The sequence below is a fragment of the Chelonus insularis genome, unplaced genomic scaffold (assembly GCF_013357705.1).
Source record: "Chelonus insularis isolate UGA/USDA-ARS -01 unplaced genomic scaffold, ASM1335770v1 contig_404_pilon, whole genome shotgun sequence".
NCBI lineage: Eukaryota > Metazoa > Arthropoda > Insecta > Hymenoptera > Braconidae > Chelonus > Chelonus insularis.
The window spans coordinates 1-15,596 of NW_023276561.1; the positions used below are offsets into that span (position 1 = coordinate 1).

Below are 15,596 nucleotides of genomic sequence, written 5' to 3' on the forward strand. Positions count from 1 at the left end.
TAGCATAACCTCGAAAAATGATTGTCTCGAATACGGTATAAATTCGAAAAGTGAAAGCTCTGAACGAGTATTGTCACTAAATATAGAGTGTATCGAATTCTGCAAAGCCTCGATGTAAATAAAATTTCGAATGGTTTATTAAACCGAATATTATATTGTATCGAATTGTATAATGTTCTGAATATGTATTATACCGAAAAAAATTTTTTTACAGGCAGTGATTCATTCAACCCTCGATAAAGTAGTTTTCATAAGTAAAAATGGTATTATCATATGGATATGGAGTAAAGTACAGGCAATACTAAAATTTATCGTATCGAAAATATGGAACATACAAAAGAAATCAAAATGAGTTGAAAGATATAAATTTTCAAATAATAATTTTAATTTTAACTTAAAATCTAAATGATGTATCGCAAATATGGTACATACAAAAGAAATCAAAATGAGTTGAAAGACAGAAATTTTTAGATATTAATTTTTATTTTAACTTAAAATCTAATTGACATATCGCAAATATGGTACATACCAAAGAAATCAAAATGAGTTAAAAGATAGAAATTTTCAAATAATAATTTTAATTTTAACTTAAAATCTAAATGACGTATCGCAAATATGGTACATACAAAAGAAATCAAAATGAGTTGAAAGATAGAAATTTTTAGATATTAATTTTTATTTTAACTTAAAATCTAATTGACATATCGCAAATATGGTACATACAGAAGAAATCAAAATGAGTTAAAAGATATAAATTTTCAAATAATAATTTTAATTTTAACTTAAAATCTAAATGATGTATCGCAAATATGGTACATACCAAAGAAATCAAAATGAGTTAAAGAAATAAAAAAATATAAGTTATTAATATTAAGTTTAACTAAAAACTCGGACAAAGTTTTCAAATTGTAGTGCATACTGTTATAAGTGTAAATCATCCTACACTACATCGGTTGATTCAAGATGACACTTAGGACATTTCAAGTAATATCCTAACTCAACTCTCATTAATAAAATACAAGCACAGGCTCTGCATAGATAATGATGACATGGTAACAGCCTATACTGTGCCAATTTGTTGCATCTTATGCAGTTGTTATTGGAAAAGTCGTGATCAACCACTAGAATTTAGAAAATATCAATTAATAGTTACCCATTATTATTAAAAAAAATCTGTAGCCAAATATATCACTTACATATTCTTCGATGAATTTTATTTGCTCTAAATTTATCGATGCAATATGCTAAAAACAAGATATGAAATGAATTTACTTTATGTGTTAGACGTTTACAAGATGCGTCGATGATATACTTCATTTGTAATCATATTCGATAATACATACGTTTATATAAATAATAAAAGTTGCCATTTGGATACTCAGCATCGTAGTCGTCGTTAATAATTTCTGCAACAGTAATAATATTTAGGACAAGTACGTATGATTGGATAACAAACGAGAACTATTAGCAAACCTACCAACAGCAGCTCCGTCTGTGTTTAATTGATCTGTGTCTTGGTCATCACCTGAAATCAAAGAACTTTTATGAAGTATACCTGTCAGTCATGGTTATGACAAGATGAATATTTAATAATTGTCTTGAATAAAGAAAAGTAGAGCATGTATTTTTAAATCTTACCACTAGTAGTTTTGTCTGTATTTAATTGATCTGTGTCTTGGTCATCACCTGAAATCAAAGAACTTTCATGAAGTATACCTGTCAGTCATGGTTATGACATGATAAATATTCAACAATTGTCTTGAATAAAGAAAAGTAAAGCATGTATTTCAAAATCTTACCACTAGTAGTTTTGTCTGTATTTAATTGATCTGTGTCTTGGTCATCACCTGAAATCAAAGAACTTTCATGAAGTATACCTGTTGATCATAGTTATGACATGATGAATATTGAACAATTGTCTTGAATAAAGAAAAGTAAAGCATGTATTTCAAAATCTTACCACTAGTAGTTTTGTCTGTATTTAATTGATCTGTGTCTTGGTCATCACCTGAAATCAAAGAACTTTTATGAAGTATACCTGTCAGTCATGGTTATGACAAGATGAATATTTAATAATTGTCTTGAATAAAGAAAAGTAGAGCATGTATTTTTAAATCTTACCACTAGTAGTTTTGTCTGTATTTAATTGATCTGTGTCTTGGTCATCACCTGAAATCAAAGAACTTTCGTGAAGTATACCTGTCAGTCATGGTTATGACATGATAAATATTCAACAATTGTCTTGAATAAAGAAAAGTAGAGCATGTATTTTAAAATCTTACCACTAGTAGTTTTGTCTGTATTTAATTGATCTGTGTCTTGGTCATCACCTGAAATCAAAGAACTTTTATGAAGTATACCTGTTAATTATAGTTACGACATGATGAAAATTTAACAATTGTCTTGAAAAAAGAAAAGTAGTCTTTAAAAACGTAAAGTAAAGCATGTATTTTAAAATCTTACTACTAGTAGTTTTGTCTGTATTTAATTGATCTGTTTCTTTGTCATTATCTAAAATTGATCAACTTTCATGAAGTATACCTGTCAATCATGGTTATGACAAGATGAATATTTAACAATTGTCTTTAAAAACGTAAAGTAAAGCATGTATTTTAAAATCTTACCACTAGTAGCTTCGTCTATATCTTTATATGTTTTATTGTGCATATAGCAATATCCATCGTCCTGAACTTTGAAGGGCACTTTTGATTGCTCTTGAATTTTGCGACCGTGTTGTGGCATTTTATAATGTTACAAAAAACACAATAAAAAAAATACGTGTAATACTGATATCTTCGTATGAAAAATTAGCCTAAAAACGAGTGGTTAGACTGACAATACTTCTACGACTTTCACGAATGTCATATGACTGAATGAAGCTCAGTTGTGTTGTCCCTACTTCGCCAGGTTTATAGTGGGGGGACATAGCTCAACCAATGTTTAAGCGAAGAAAATACATCCTCCTCCTTTACCCCGTAACCCGGTAAAGGTAACACCCCTTCCGTTCAATTGATTGTTTTAATATTTAGTTGATTAAAGCAAATGTTGTAAATAATTTATATTTTTTAAATAATATTTGGTATGCATTAGTCAGATGGTTGCTTACAAACTTTAGTTTTTACAGTAATAAAAAAGATGCCGTAGAAAGTTTTATGATGCACTATTATCTCAAAAACAAACTGTTTAGAGCCCTAAACAATTCCATATGATCATCCAAAATAAAGATAATATTCTACAATACATGCTTAACGAAACAGCTTAGTGTTCATAAGTTTTTAGTCTGAAGAATGTGAAATTAATATAAACAAGCAACTAAGACATTGGTATTACATCTTGAATAAGCGAAAAAAGCATGTTTATTCCAGTTATTTCAACACGAAAGATCCTCCACCGCTTATATAAACATGTTTTGATATTTTAGAAGGGTTCTTGGAACGGAATTTCTAGCATAAAAGCGATTGATACTTTACATTGATACGATAGATAGAAGTGAGAAAATAATTTATATTTGTACACATATTAAATAAAGTAAGATATATCTTATCTTCATTTTTGTCGTCGAAAAATATTCAATTTTAACCCGAAAGAAAAATAATTACCATTGATTTTAGTTAAATTTATAATTTTTCTAAAACGACAAATATTTTGACTGCAGTTTAACATCAGTATAATGGACTTTTCATTGACACTGTCGAGTCCGTATTGTCTGAAATGCTGCATCGTTCATCTGAATTCAGTAAAACCTCTTACTATCCCCTATGTGAATGGAAGTGTAGAGAAATGCAGAAGAGGGGAGACAACACCTTTTTGATTAGTTCAACATTAATATACGATGATAATAAAAAAAAAATAAGAGAAAAGCAAATAAATTAGAGTAATTCGCAATTTCGATTAAATAAATTTTTAACAATTAATGAAACATACAAAATCTTACTTTTTTATATAGTTTATAATCATAATTCATGTTATCAATACATGTATGAGAAATCTTTAAATAATTTTTCTGAAGTATCTAGATCATATTACTCAGTTTTTTCAATCATAACGGAGACGAGTACGAACAGTACCTATTCGTGTGATTCTACTACAGTCATAGCCATCTAAGTGCACAGCTCGGGACCGAGGCATAACATTGCGCAGCATTTAAAACCGAGTTCAAACTCAAACTGTCGCACGTGATTAGTCGCAGATTATTTGAAGTGGGGACTGGAGAACATGCACTTAGAGGGCGAGTTTGTATGCAGTTAGAGAGCGTGCGATTAGAGAGATTTGACTGTATATATTCACACTTATAGCCACACTATCGTAACTAAACTAAACCCGCTGATCGTCTCAAGCGTATTTAAGAAAATATACTTTTTTGTTTTATAAAATCATCCACACTTTTGACTTACTCAATTATCTTGTAATTATTATGATGCCAACACGAAGCTGTGGTTATAAGAAAAAATCATCTCACGGTAATACAGAGTGAGTATTTGAAATATGTCAATTTAAGTCATAAGTAAAAACACTATAATATTCAAAAATATTTATAAATTATTTTAAAAAATTTCGTTACGTATAAAACTTGGTAATAATAATAAATAATAAACTTGCAATTATTAAAATCAGTACGACTTATGTCTCTATTGAATACGAATACCGTAGCACGAGCCAGCCTCATGCCATTAGTACGTTGATTGATGAATTTTTAAAATTATAAAATTCAATCTAATGTTAAAATGTTCATTCCTGTATAGATACGTAGAATGTACTAAAAAAGCATCACATCAATGTAATGCAATCGGGAAAATTGTGGAAGGTCAATTGATTTGGACAAGACCGCACAGAAATCACATGAGTATTGCAAATGCTAGGGAAATTCAATCATTTAAAATGCAATTACGGAATGCAGTGATATCAAGCTTCGAAAGTATACGAAAAATCTACGACAGAATCAGTTTATTGTTTGTATAATTTAGAATATATTTAACCATTATGAGTATCATATATAATCATAACTGAGATAATACTTTACGCAGAAATTCAACTGCAGCCATACACGTACCATTTAAAACCGTGGAATCGTCAATGCATCGTTGGCGTAGACAAAATTGTCCTCCTATACCAAACACTTTGATAGATTTCGTCAATACCTTAAATTCAAATGAATGGAATCACTTGCGGAATTATACTGGAGGTTGTCTGAGTGTGACTGCTGCTATTGCAACTGACAATTCACAATCAGTGATTATTGGCGATGTAGAGTTGTTACGTCTTTGTCAAACAAATGAATTATTCATTGACGCCACTTTCGAAGTATGCCCTCGCCAGCCGAAAATATATCAATTTCTGACAATTATGGCGAAAGTTTACACAGCGGTATGTATATTTTGAATCATATATTTTTAAAAAATCTTATAATTAAGTGATTACATTAATAATGATTAAATTTAAGGTGATTCCTATAAGTTGGGCGCTAATGGAAAGGAAAACAACAGCAGCATATGTTTCGGTACTTCAAAACTTTAAAGAGCATCTAGCTCCCCACATTCAGCCAACTGTATTTTCTATGGACTACGAAGTTGCTATCGCTACTGCAGTTTTAACCATATATCCCACAGTTTCAATTCAACGCTGTTATTTCCATTTTTCACATGTCTGTTTTTTCAACATTAAATATAATTTTTTATTAAACACTACTCAATACTTATATAATTTTATAAAAATTTTTTATAAATTTCAGGCGTTATTTAAACAATTAACGAGCAAGGGTGCATCATTTATGCAAAAATTTTACGCTTGGGATGAAGGGAAAATTTTTTTTAGAAAATTAATGGCCATTCCATTACTACCGGTTGATCACATCCGTGATGCTTTCACATGGTTGAAATCTACCAGTACAGTACAAATTCAACATGCGTTCGGTGACATTATGGGTTATTTTGAGAATTATTGGTTAAATAGAGTCAAACCCGAAAAATTTTGTGTATACCAAGTAACACACCGAACAAATAATTTCATAGAAGCTTACCATAAAGTGCTGTTAACAAGAATAGGAAGTCATCCAGCTATTTGGCAGTTTTTAGGTGAGACATTAATTTTGTCAAAAACTTTAAAATCTTCATTATTAATTTATTTATCATTCTCAGACCGCTTGAAACAGGTCCACGGTATTACTCGAAATGAATTAATGAGTCTTCGACTAGGCAATAGAATAAGAAGACACCGAGAAACCAAATACATAATCAAAGAAAAATTATTGAAACGTGCTTGGGAATTATATGATAATAATTTGCAGAATATTTCACGATTTTTGGCATGTGCGAATCATTTTTCATCGGCCTTTAACAATCAAGCTCAAATTACAGAAGTTGCACAAGTCGATTATTTTTTTATAAATGCTCCACTTCATAATACTGGTAAATATTTATTTTACTGTGCATATTGTTTATTGTTTTTATACATATAACATAATGTATGACAAGTAACAAGACTAAAAATCATTAATTTCATATATATTAATTGGCTATAGCCAATCACATAGTAAAACCACCAGATGTATTCTTATTAGTTGTTGGAGACATAATTGAAGTACAAAAAAGCAAATCACCACCGTTTGATAAAAATAATATGGATATTTTTGTGCGTAAGTTTGATTTATTTATCCTTATTCGAACAAAGTAATTAAATTTATCTGTAGTAATCAATTTACAAATGCTCAGATTATTGACTTCAATTTTTTAAACATGTTTTAAAGAGATTTTATATACAATTTTATGTTTAGTTGACAATCTACAACTATCGAAATGTATTTTGTGTCAAGAAAATGTTTGTAATTTCATCGCAATGCCATGTTGGCATTGGTTACTTTGTGAAACATGTGTAAATAAGTTGATATTTGTTGCAAAAAAGAACAATGCATATTTACGATGTCCAATATGTATGGAGATAATAATTGCAGTCACAAAACAAATCGTAAGTACTTTGAATGTTTCGAAAGAAGGAAAATGATTTGTAGAAATTAATATCGTATTATGATTGTTACAGATTACTTGATTTACATCTTTTTTAATCTGTTCTCGATCTTATATGTATAAATACCATGATTGTCATTACATTCTTGTAATTAAATGATTATATGAATTGACAAGATATTACTTTGGCTTCAATACGTTTGTTAATTTGAATCACACGAATAGGTACTGTTCGTACTCGTCTCCGTTATGATTGAAAAAACTGAGTAATATGATCTAGATACTTCAGAAAAATTATTTAAAGATTTCTCATACATGTATTGATAACATGAATTATGATTATAAACTATATAAAAAAGTAAGATTTTGTATGTTTCATTAATTGTTAAAAATTTATTTAATCGAAATTGCGAATTACTCTAATTTATTTGCTTTTCTCTTATTTTTTTTTTATTATCATCGTATATTAATGTTGAACTAATCAAAAAGGTGTTGTCTCCCCTCTTCTGCATTTCTCTACACTTCCATTCACATAGGGGATAGTAGGAGGTTTTACTGAATTCAGATGAACGATGCAGCATTTCAGACAACACAGACTCGACAGTGTCAATGAAAAGTCCATTATACTGATGTTAAACTGCAGCCAAAATATTTGTCGTTTTAGAAAAATTATAAATTTAACTAAAATCAATTTAACTTTCTACGGCATCTTTTTTATTACTGTAAAAACTAAAGTTTGTAAGCAACCATCTGACTAATGCATACCAAATATTATTTAAAAAATATAAATTATTTACAACATTTGCTTTAATCAACTAAATATTAAAACAATCAATTGAACGGAAGGGGTGTTACCTTTACCGGGTTACGAGGTAAAGGAGGAGGATGTATTTTCTTCGCTTAAACATTGGTTGAGCTATGTCCCCCCACTATAAACCTGGCGAAGTAGGGACAACACAACTGAGCTTCATTCAGTCATATGACATTCGTGAAAGTCGTAGAAGTATTGTCAGTCTAACCACTCGTTTTTAGGCTAATTTTTCATACGAAGATATCAGTATTACACGTATTTTTTTTATTGTGTTTTTTGTAACATTATAAAATGCCACAACACGGTCAAAAAATTCAAGAGCAATCAAAAGTGCCCTTCAAAGTTCAGGACGATGGATATTGCTATATGCACAATAAAACATATAAAGATGTCGTGTAAGTAGTACCGTTTAGCAACGTTATGTTTAAAACATTTCTTTAATAAATAAATATTTTAAACACCTATTACTGTACGTGTATGATAATATTGTCGGATTTTTTTTCTATACTCCTCATCACCCCTCTGATTGTGATGTGATCTCCGACCACCATCCTATCCTTTATGATAGTAAATTGTGTAATTAGAATATTTTTTTCTTCTTTTATAATTATATATTTACATTCATCTTTACCAGTGGTGTGAATAAGACTCATGATTAATTATTTTCAAATTTGTATTTTCATTATCTTATTAATCTCGCCACATGCCCTTTTTATATTCTGCACTTCTCCTTTGATTTTCATGAATATCGTCTTTTTTTGTAGGCATGCTACATTTGTAATAGAATATCGATATCGTTATTAACAAAATAACAATTATAATCGACTATAGTTACAAGATCAAACGTTGAAACTTCCAGCTTTATACTCGCACAACAGTTAATTAATTCTTTTGTTTTTATTAACAGGTATGTTGTGTGCCGTGACCGACTAACACACCAGTGCCTTGGCAAAGGGATAATCAAAAATAATATTTTTACATGCACTACACAACATTCACACATCAAAGGACGATATGAGCATGAAAGAGAAGTATTTTTGAATGAATTATATCTGGCTTGTTCTTCTCAGTTATGTAAAGTGAAATACATATATGACAATTTAGCATTATTGTAAGTATCTATTACGATGATTAAATTCTATTGATTGAGTAATCTGTTCATTTATGTAGACATGAAGAAGCAGCGCAATTGGAGCCCTTCGGTAAAATCGAGTATTCCATGCGCCGATGGCAAAAAGAAATAAAATTGCCACAATATGATTCATATGGCTCTTTTTTTAATATTTTTCAAGATGATAAATGGAAACAACTGAAAAAGCATGAAGCTAATTCATCTCTTGAAATAAATTTTTATGAAGAATCGCAGTCTACAGCTTTGGTATTTACTGATCCAGCAGTGATTACAGCTATTAGTGATACAAATACTTTATACATTTCATCAATTCAAGACGATTACTACTTACAATCTAACGATATCCAGGAAATGATTATAATAACAGCAATTGTTGGAAATTATGTAGGTGTTTTTTTCTTTCATTTATTAATTTTTGGAATTACCCGATGATGACATTATCATCAATTTAATCGATATTTGTTTCAGTCATTCTTCTATCTTATAGCGTGTATCAAGAATGGTGGTAGTGATGCAATTTATAGGCGTATAATTAATAGGATTGTACCTCATGTTTCCCCGGTTCTAACGATATACACCTGTTATAATGCAAGTTTATTCGTTACTCTGAAGCAGTTATTTCCCAAAGCATACATTCATCAGAGTTTTTACGAATATTGTAAGGTACGATTACAAAATGAATATCTTATATTGTTTTATGGAATATTTAGTAACATTAAACTCACAATCTTACATTTTTTTTGTTATAAAAGTATTGTGTTCAAATATTTTCATATATACTTTCAGATGATATATAGAGAATCTGTCATATTTGATATAAGAAACACCGAAGTATCATCAGAAATTATGAAAAAAATCCTTGCTCTACCTCTGTTTCCAAGAGAACAAAGAAACGAAGCATTTAAATCGGTTGCGGAATCAATGTACTCCAATACAGTGGGTTACCGTGAATTTTTTGAAAATTATGAACGCAATTGGCTTCATGATATAAACATTTCGGTCCTTAATACTAATGAAGCAGTAGCAGACTGTCAAAGAGCTGCTTTGCAAGAATTAAAGAATAAAGTCAAAGTAAACCCTAATCTGTGGGATATTTTTAGTATGTGCAATATTTATATTAATTTATTAATTAAGAATGAATCATTATGACAATGATTTCTATGAGTTTTATTTCACAGAATATATGCGTGAACAAAGTGTGAAATGCCTAACCAATTTAGAGAAATTGAGAATTCGACGGGTTATAGCCAGAGATTTACTCGTAAGACCATTACTCGGCAAAGCAGTACTAAATGTGGAACACGAGGTAGACATTGATACATTTTTCACAACTGCTGTGGCAATGTTGTATGAAGTCTGGGGTACATTAGTATATAATAATGAAAGAGAAAAACAGCTTGCCGCAGGACTTCCAGATCAACATAATGACGGTATTGCCTTAATTCTTTTTTATAAGAAAAATTTTGATAAAGTCATATAAAAATCTACTATTTGTCATTGCTATCATTATAATCCATCACAAGTATCAATTTTAGTAATAAAAGTTTATCAATTTCAGATGATGACGAGGAAAAAGATCAATTAAATACAGACGAAGCTACTAGTGGTAAGATTTTAAAATACATGCTCTACTTTTCTTTATTCAAGACAATTATTAAATATTCATCTTGTCATAACCATGACTGACAGGTATACTTCATAAAAGTTCTTTGATTTCAGGTGATGACCAAGACACAGATCAATTGAATACAGACGAAGCTACTAGTGGTAAGATTTTAAAATACATGCTCTACTTTTCTTTATTCAAGACAATTATTAAATATTCATCTTGTCATAACCATGACTGACAGGTATACTTCATGAAAGTTCTTTGATTTCAGGTGATGACCAAGACACAGATCAATTAAATACAGACAAAACTACTAGTGGTGAGATTTTAAAATACATGCTTTACTTTTCTTTATTCAAGACAATTGTTGAATATTTATCATGTCATAACCATGACTGACAGGTATACTTCATGAAAGTTCTTTGATTTCAGGTGATGACCAAGACACAGATCAATTAAATACAGACAAAACTACTAGTGGTGAGATTTTAAAATACATGCTTTACTTTTCTTTATTCAAGACAATTGTTGAATATTTATCATGTCATAACCATGACTGACAGGTATACTTCATGAAAGTTCTTTGATTTCAGGTGATGACCAAGACACAGATCAATTAAATACAGACAAAACTACTAGTGGTGAGATTTTAAAATACATGCTTTACTTTTCTTTATTCAAGACAATTGTTGAATATTTATCATGTCATAACCATGACTGACAGGTATACTTCATGAAAGTTCTTTGATTTCAGGTGATGACCAAGACACAGATCAATTAAATACAGACAAAACTACTAGTGGTAAGATTTAAAAATACATGCTCTACTTTTCTTTATTCAAGACAATTATTAAATATTCATCTTGTCATAACCATGACTGACAGGTATACTTCATAAAAGTTCTTTGATTTCAGGTGATGACCAAGACACAGATCAATTAAATACAGACAAAACTACTAGTGGTAAGATTTTGAAATACATGCTTTACTTTTCTTTATTCAAGACAATTGTTGAATATTTATAATGTCATAACTATGATCAACAGGTATACTTCATGAAAGTTCTTTGATTTCAGGTGATGACCAAGACACAGATCAATTAAATACAGACAAAACTACTAGTGGTAAGATTTTGAAATACATGCTTTACTTTTCTTTATTCAAGACAATTGTTGAATATTTATCATGTCATAACCATGACTGACAGGTATACTTCATGAAAGTTCTTTGATTTCAGGTGATGACCAAGACACAGATCAATTAAATACAGACAAAACTACTAGTGGTAAGATTTAAAAATACATGCTCTACTTTTCTTTATTCAAGACAATTATTAAATATTCATCTTGTCATAACCATGACTGACAGGTATACTTCATAAAAGTTCTTTGATTTCAGGTGATGACCAAGACACAGATCAATTAAACACAGACGGAGCTGCTGTTGGTAGGTTTGCTAATAGTTCTCGTTTGTTATCCAATCATACGTACTTGTCCTAAATATTATTACTGTTGCAGAAATTATTAACGACGACTACGATGCTGAGTATCCAAATGGCAACTTTTATTATTTATATAAACGTATGTATTATCGAATATGATTACAAATGAAGTATATCATCGACGCATCTTGTAAACGTCTAACACATAAAGTAAATTCATTTCATATCTTGTTTTTAGCATATTGCATCGATAAATTTAGAGCAAATAAAATTCATCGAAGAATATGTAAGTGATATATTTGGCTACAGATTTTTTTTAATAATAATGGGTAACTATTAATTGATATTTTCTAAATTCTAGTGGTTGATCACGACTTTTCCAATAACAACTGCATAAGATGCAACAAATTGGCACAGTATAGGCTGTTACCATGTCATCATTATCTATGCAGAGCCTGTGCTTGTATTTTATTAATGAGAGTTGAGTTAGGATATTACTTGAAATGTCCTAAGTGTCATCTTGAATCAACCGATGTAGTGTAGGATGATTTACACTTATAACAGTATGCACTACAATTTGAAAACTTTGTCCGAGTTTTTAGTTAAACTTAATATTAATAACTTATATTTTTTTATTTCTTTAACTCATTTTGATTTCTTTGGTATGTACCATATTTGCGATACATCATTTAGATTTTAAGTTAAAATTAAAATTATTATTTGAAAATTTATATCTTTTAACTCATTTTGATTTCTTCTGTATGTACCATATTTGCGATATGTCAATTAGATTTTAAGTTAAAATAAAAATTAATATCTAAAAATTTCTATCTTTCAACTCATTTTGATTTCTTTTGTATGTACCATATTTGCGATACGTCATTTAGATTTTAAGTTAAAATTAAAATTATTATTTGAAAATTTCTATCTTTTAACTCATTTTGATTTCTTTGGTATGTACCATATTTGCGATATGTCAATTAGATTTTAAGTTAAAATAAAAATTAATATCTAAAAATTTCTGTCTTTCAACTCATTTTGATTTCTTTTGTATGTACCATATTTGCGATACATCATTTAGATTTTAAGTTAAAATTAAAATTATTATTTGAAAATTTATATCTTTCAACTCATTTTGATTTCTTTTGTATGTTCCATATTTTCGATACGATAAATTTTAGTATTGCCTGTACTTTACTCCATATCCATATGATAATACCATTTTTACTTATGAAAACTACTTTATCGAGGGTTGAATGAATCACTGCCTGTAAAAAAATTTTTTTCGGTATAATACATATTCAGAACATTATACAATTCGATACAATATAATATTCGGTTTAATAAACCATTCGAAATTTTATTTACATCGAGGCTTTGCAGAATTCGATACACTCTATATTTAGTGACAATACTCGTTCAGAGCTTTCACTTTTCGAATTTATACCGTATTCGAGACAATCATTTTTCGAGGTTATGCTACATTCGGGACTTTAGCCTTCTGGCCTTCCGCATACAACCCTAGAAATGTTCTATACTTATATGTACATTCTATACATGTGTAAACACACACACACACACACACACACACACACACACACACAATCATAAAGTGCTGTGGCGCTATTACTTGGAACCAAATAATAATAATAATAACATGTGAACAATACATGCAGTTCATATTGGAGTATAGTCGGACTGAGAAGAGAGTTCCTCAGATGTTCTTCATGTGTTCTTGTACGCTTGCGCAGTAGTAAAAAACATGGTAGAAGGGGTAGAAAATCAGTGGTGGGGAGCCCGAAAGCATTGAAGCAACTGAGGAACTCTCTTCTCAGTCCGACTATATATGAAGATATTACAAACGTGATATTAAAATTTAAATGCATCATTTTTGAATTGATAACAAAAAACTACAAACAAAACATTTATACAAATTAAACACGCCAATTTTAGAGATTAATATCTGGTATTAATATCAGAGAATTAAACTGTCATAAGCTATGAACCGACTAAAATCAATTGTGGATTTAACTCGAAGGGGTTATAAAAATATAAGTAGAAATCAATCATTATCATTGAGAAAAAATAATAAAGTTAATACCGAAAAGCAGTTATACAGTAATTTCGAAGAATCTGACTTGGATAATCATGAAGATGAAGTTGATCTCGAACATTTGGATGCTGATTTTATGGGTGCCGGGGAAGTTTATAATGAACACAAGAGGTAATTTTATTATATAGTAAGACTTAAAACATTTTTTTAAAGTTTCATCATAATAGTTATATTAAATTTTGGTTAACAGAGAACTTCGATATAACAAAGAATTATTGAAGATGAGAATTACTGCAAGCAAATATTTTAAAACAAAAGAACCGAATTTTTTAACTTGGTCTGAAAGGAGTCAAATAAAAAATCTACATGATAAAGACAATCAAGAATGGACACCTGAAAGATTAAGTACAGCTTTTCCAGCTCTACCTGAAACAATAAAGAAAGTATTAAAATCGAACTATATGCCAAAAACAGCTGAAGCAGTTATTAGATATGATCAAAATGTTGTAGATAATTGGAATCAATTTAAAGCTGGAAATTTAGCATTAAGTCCACAACTAGAAGCTCATTTGCAAAAATTTAAAGATCGTAATATTCAAATAACAAATTTAAAAACTATTGCAGAAAAATTTGTAAAACCTAAACCAGTTTTTTCATCACCAAATTGTACTATGTTTTCAAGTATTGTTAAAGATTATACAGAATCCAAATGTATTACAGATGAAAAGCCATCATTGCAATTAAATGACGGTACAGTTACAAATGATAGTACAGTTAGAAATGATACAACAAGTAGCGAATTAGTGGTGCAAAATGCCCATAATAATGTTAAAAGAGATTGGAAATATGCTACTAGTGATATATTTTTAGAGAAAAAAGTTAATGAAATTACCGATCATTCGAATTTATCTGTGGAAGATAAATTCTTTTTACAAGAATATAGAGATAAAAAAAATAAGGAAAGTATAATTGATTCTGAAGAATTAATTGTCACGAAACAAGACAAAACATTAGACTTAATTGAAAAGACTGAGATTACAGAGTCTCCAGTTATAAATAATGAACCACTACAGCCTCACACTATGCAAGATAACATCTCAAAACCACAAGTTATGCAAGTATCATTAGACAAAATTGAAACTTATAAAAACAGTTTGGATACAGGAATTATAGAATGGAAAAAAAAGAGTGCTTTAAGTGAAGAAGAGAATTATCCTAATTATATTAAAGTTCCTTATCGGAAAGCAAAAAAAGGAGTTTTATTTAGAGTAAAAGATCGTTATTATGATTGTGATGGCGAATTTTTATATCGTGTACCTGGACTTAAAACGTAAATTTTAAATTTTAATTAAATATTGTATAAATATTAACATTGTTATTAAATATAACTTGAAACAAACGAAAAATCTACTAATTTTTCCTTTATTAAAATTCCATTCACATTTTATTTATTGTAATATCTTTCAAAACTACATATTTATTAGTTAAATATAAAATATATATTTTGTTATAGGATATAATAATGATATGAAAATACTTATGTCTGTTATTATTATTAAAGATAATAGTATTAGCAGTATAAACAATACAA

General features: G+C 29.3%; 3 protein-coding genes across 3 annotated transcripts; 2 read left to right on the top strand and 1 right to left on the bottom strand.

Annotated features, from left to right (window-relative positions):
* Positions 1-900: 900 nt before the first annotated feature.
* Positions 901-2,742, bottom strand: LOC118069071 (uncharacterized transcriptional regulatory protein TBS1-like). The gene is made up of 10 exons (XM_035086935.1): positions 2,625-2,742; positions 2,283-2,330; positions 2,122-2,169; positions 1,961-2,008; positions 1,800-1,847; positions 1,639-1,686; positions 1,478-1,525; positions 1,344-1,406; positions 1,197-1,244; positions 901-1,121 (listed from the first exon to the last, which is right to left on the bottom strand). Exons 1-10 carry the CDS (start codon positions 2,740-2,742, stop codon positions 940-942), a joined length of 699 nt encoding a protein of 232 aa, XP_034942826.1. The 3' UTR covers positions 901-939.
* A 7,838-nt stretch (positions 2,743-10,580) lies between these two features.
* Positions 10,581-12,534, top strand: LOC118068983 (prostatic spermine-binding protein-like). The gene is made up of 12 exons (XM_035086784.1): positions 10,581-10,591; positions 10,769-10,830; positions 10,944-10,991; positions 11,105-11,152; positions 11,266-11,313; positions 11,427-11,474; positions 11,588-11,635; positions 11,749-11,796; positions 11,910-11,957; positions 12,029-12,091; positions 12,191-12,238; positions 12,314-12,534. The coding sequence occupies exons 1-12, from the start codon at positions 10,581-10,583 to the stop codon at positions 12,493-12,495; spliced, it is 702 nt and encodes a 233-aa protein (XP_034942675.1). The 3' UTR covers positions 12,496-12,534.
* A 1,137-nt stretch (positions 12,535-13,671) lies between these two features.
* Positions 13,672-15,404, top strand: LOC118068995 (uncharacterized). Its single transcript, XM_035086804.1, has 2 exons — positions 13,672-14,176; positions 14,256-15,404. The coding sequence occupies exons 1-2, from the start codon at positions 13,953-13,955 to the stop codon at positions 15,337-15,339; spliced, it is 1,308 nt and encodes a 435-aa protein (XP_034942695.1). The 5' UTR covers positions 13,672-13,952; the 3' UTR covers positions 15,340-15,404.
* Positions 15,405-15,596: the final 192 nt, after the last annotated feature.

What these genes read in the sequence shown, in the direction of transcription:
- LOC118069071 (XM_035086935.1), bottom strand. Translation starts at nt 2,742, where the DNA reads ATGCCACAACACGGTCGCAAAATTCAAGAGCAATCAAAAGTGCCCTTC. An exon ending in TACAGACAAAACTACTAGTG is followed by an intron (nt 2,170 to 2,282) that starts GTAAGATTTTAA and finishes CTTTGATTTCAG; the next exon opens with GTGATGACCAAGACACAGAT. An exon ending in TAAAATTCATCGAAGAATAT is followed by an intron (nt 1,122 to 1,196) that starts GTAAGTGATATA and finishes TCTAAATTCTAG; the next exon opens with TGGTTGATCACGACTTTTCC.
- LOC118068983 (XM_035086784.1), top strand. An exon ending in TACAGACAAAACTACTAGTG is followed by an intron (nt 10,831 to 10,943) that starts GTGAGATTTTAA and finishes CTTTGATTTCAG; the next exon opens with GTGATGACCAAGACACAGAT. An exon ending in TACAGACAAAACTACTAGTG is followed by an intron (nt 11,636 to 11,748) that starts GTAAGATTTTGA and finishes CTTTGATTTCAG; the next exon opens with GTGATGACCAAGACACAGAT.
- LOC118068995 (XM_035086804.1), top strand. Translation starts at nt 13,953, where the DNA reads ATGAACCGACTAAAATCAATTGTGGATTTAACTCGAAGGGGTTATAAA. An exon ending in GTTTATAATGAACACAAGAG is followed by an intron (nt 14,177 to 14,255) that starts GTAATTTTATTA and finishes TTTGGTTAACAG; the next exon opens with AGAACTTCGATATAACAAAG.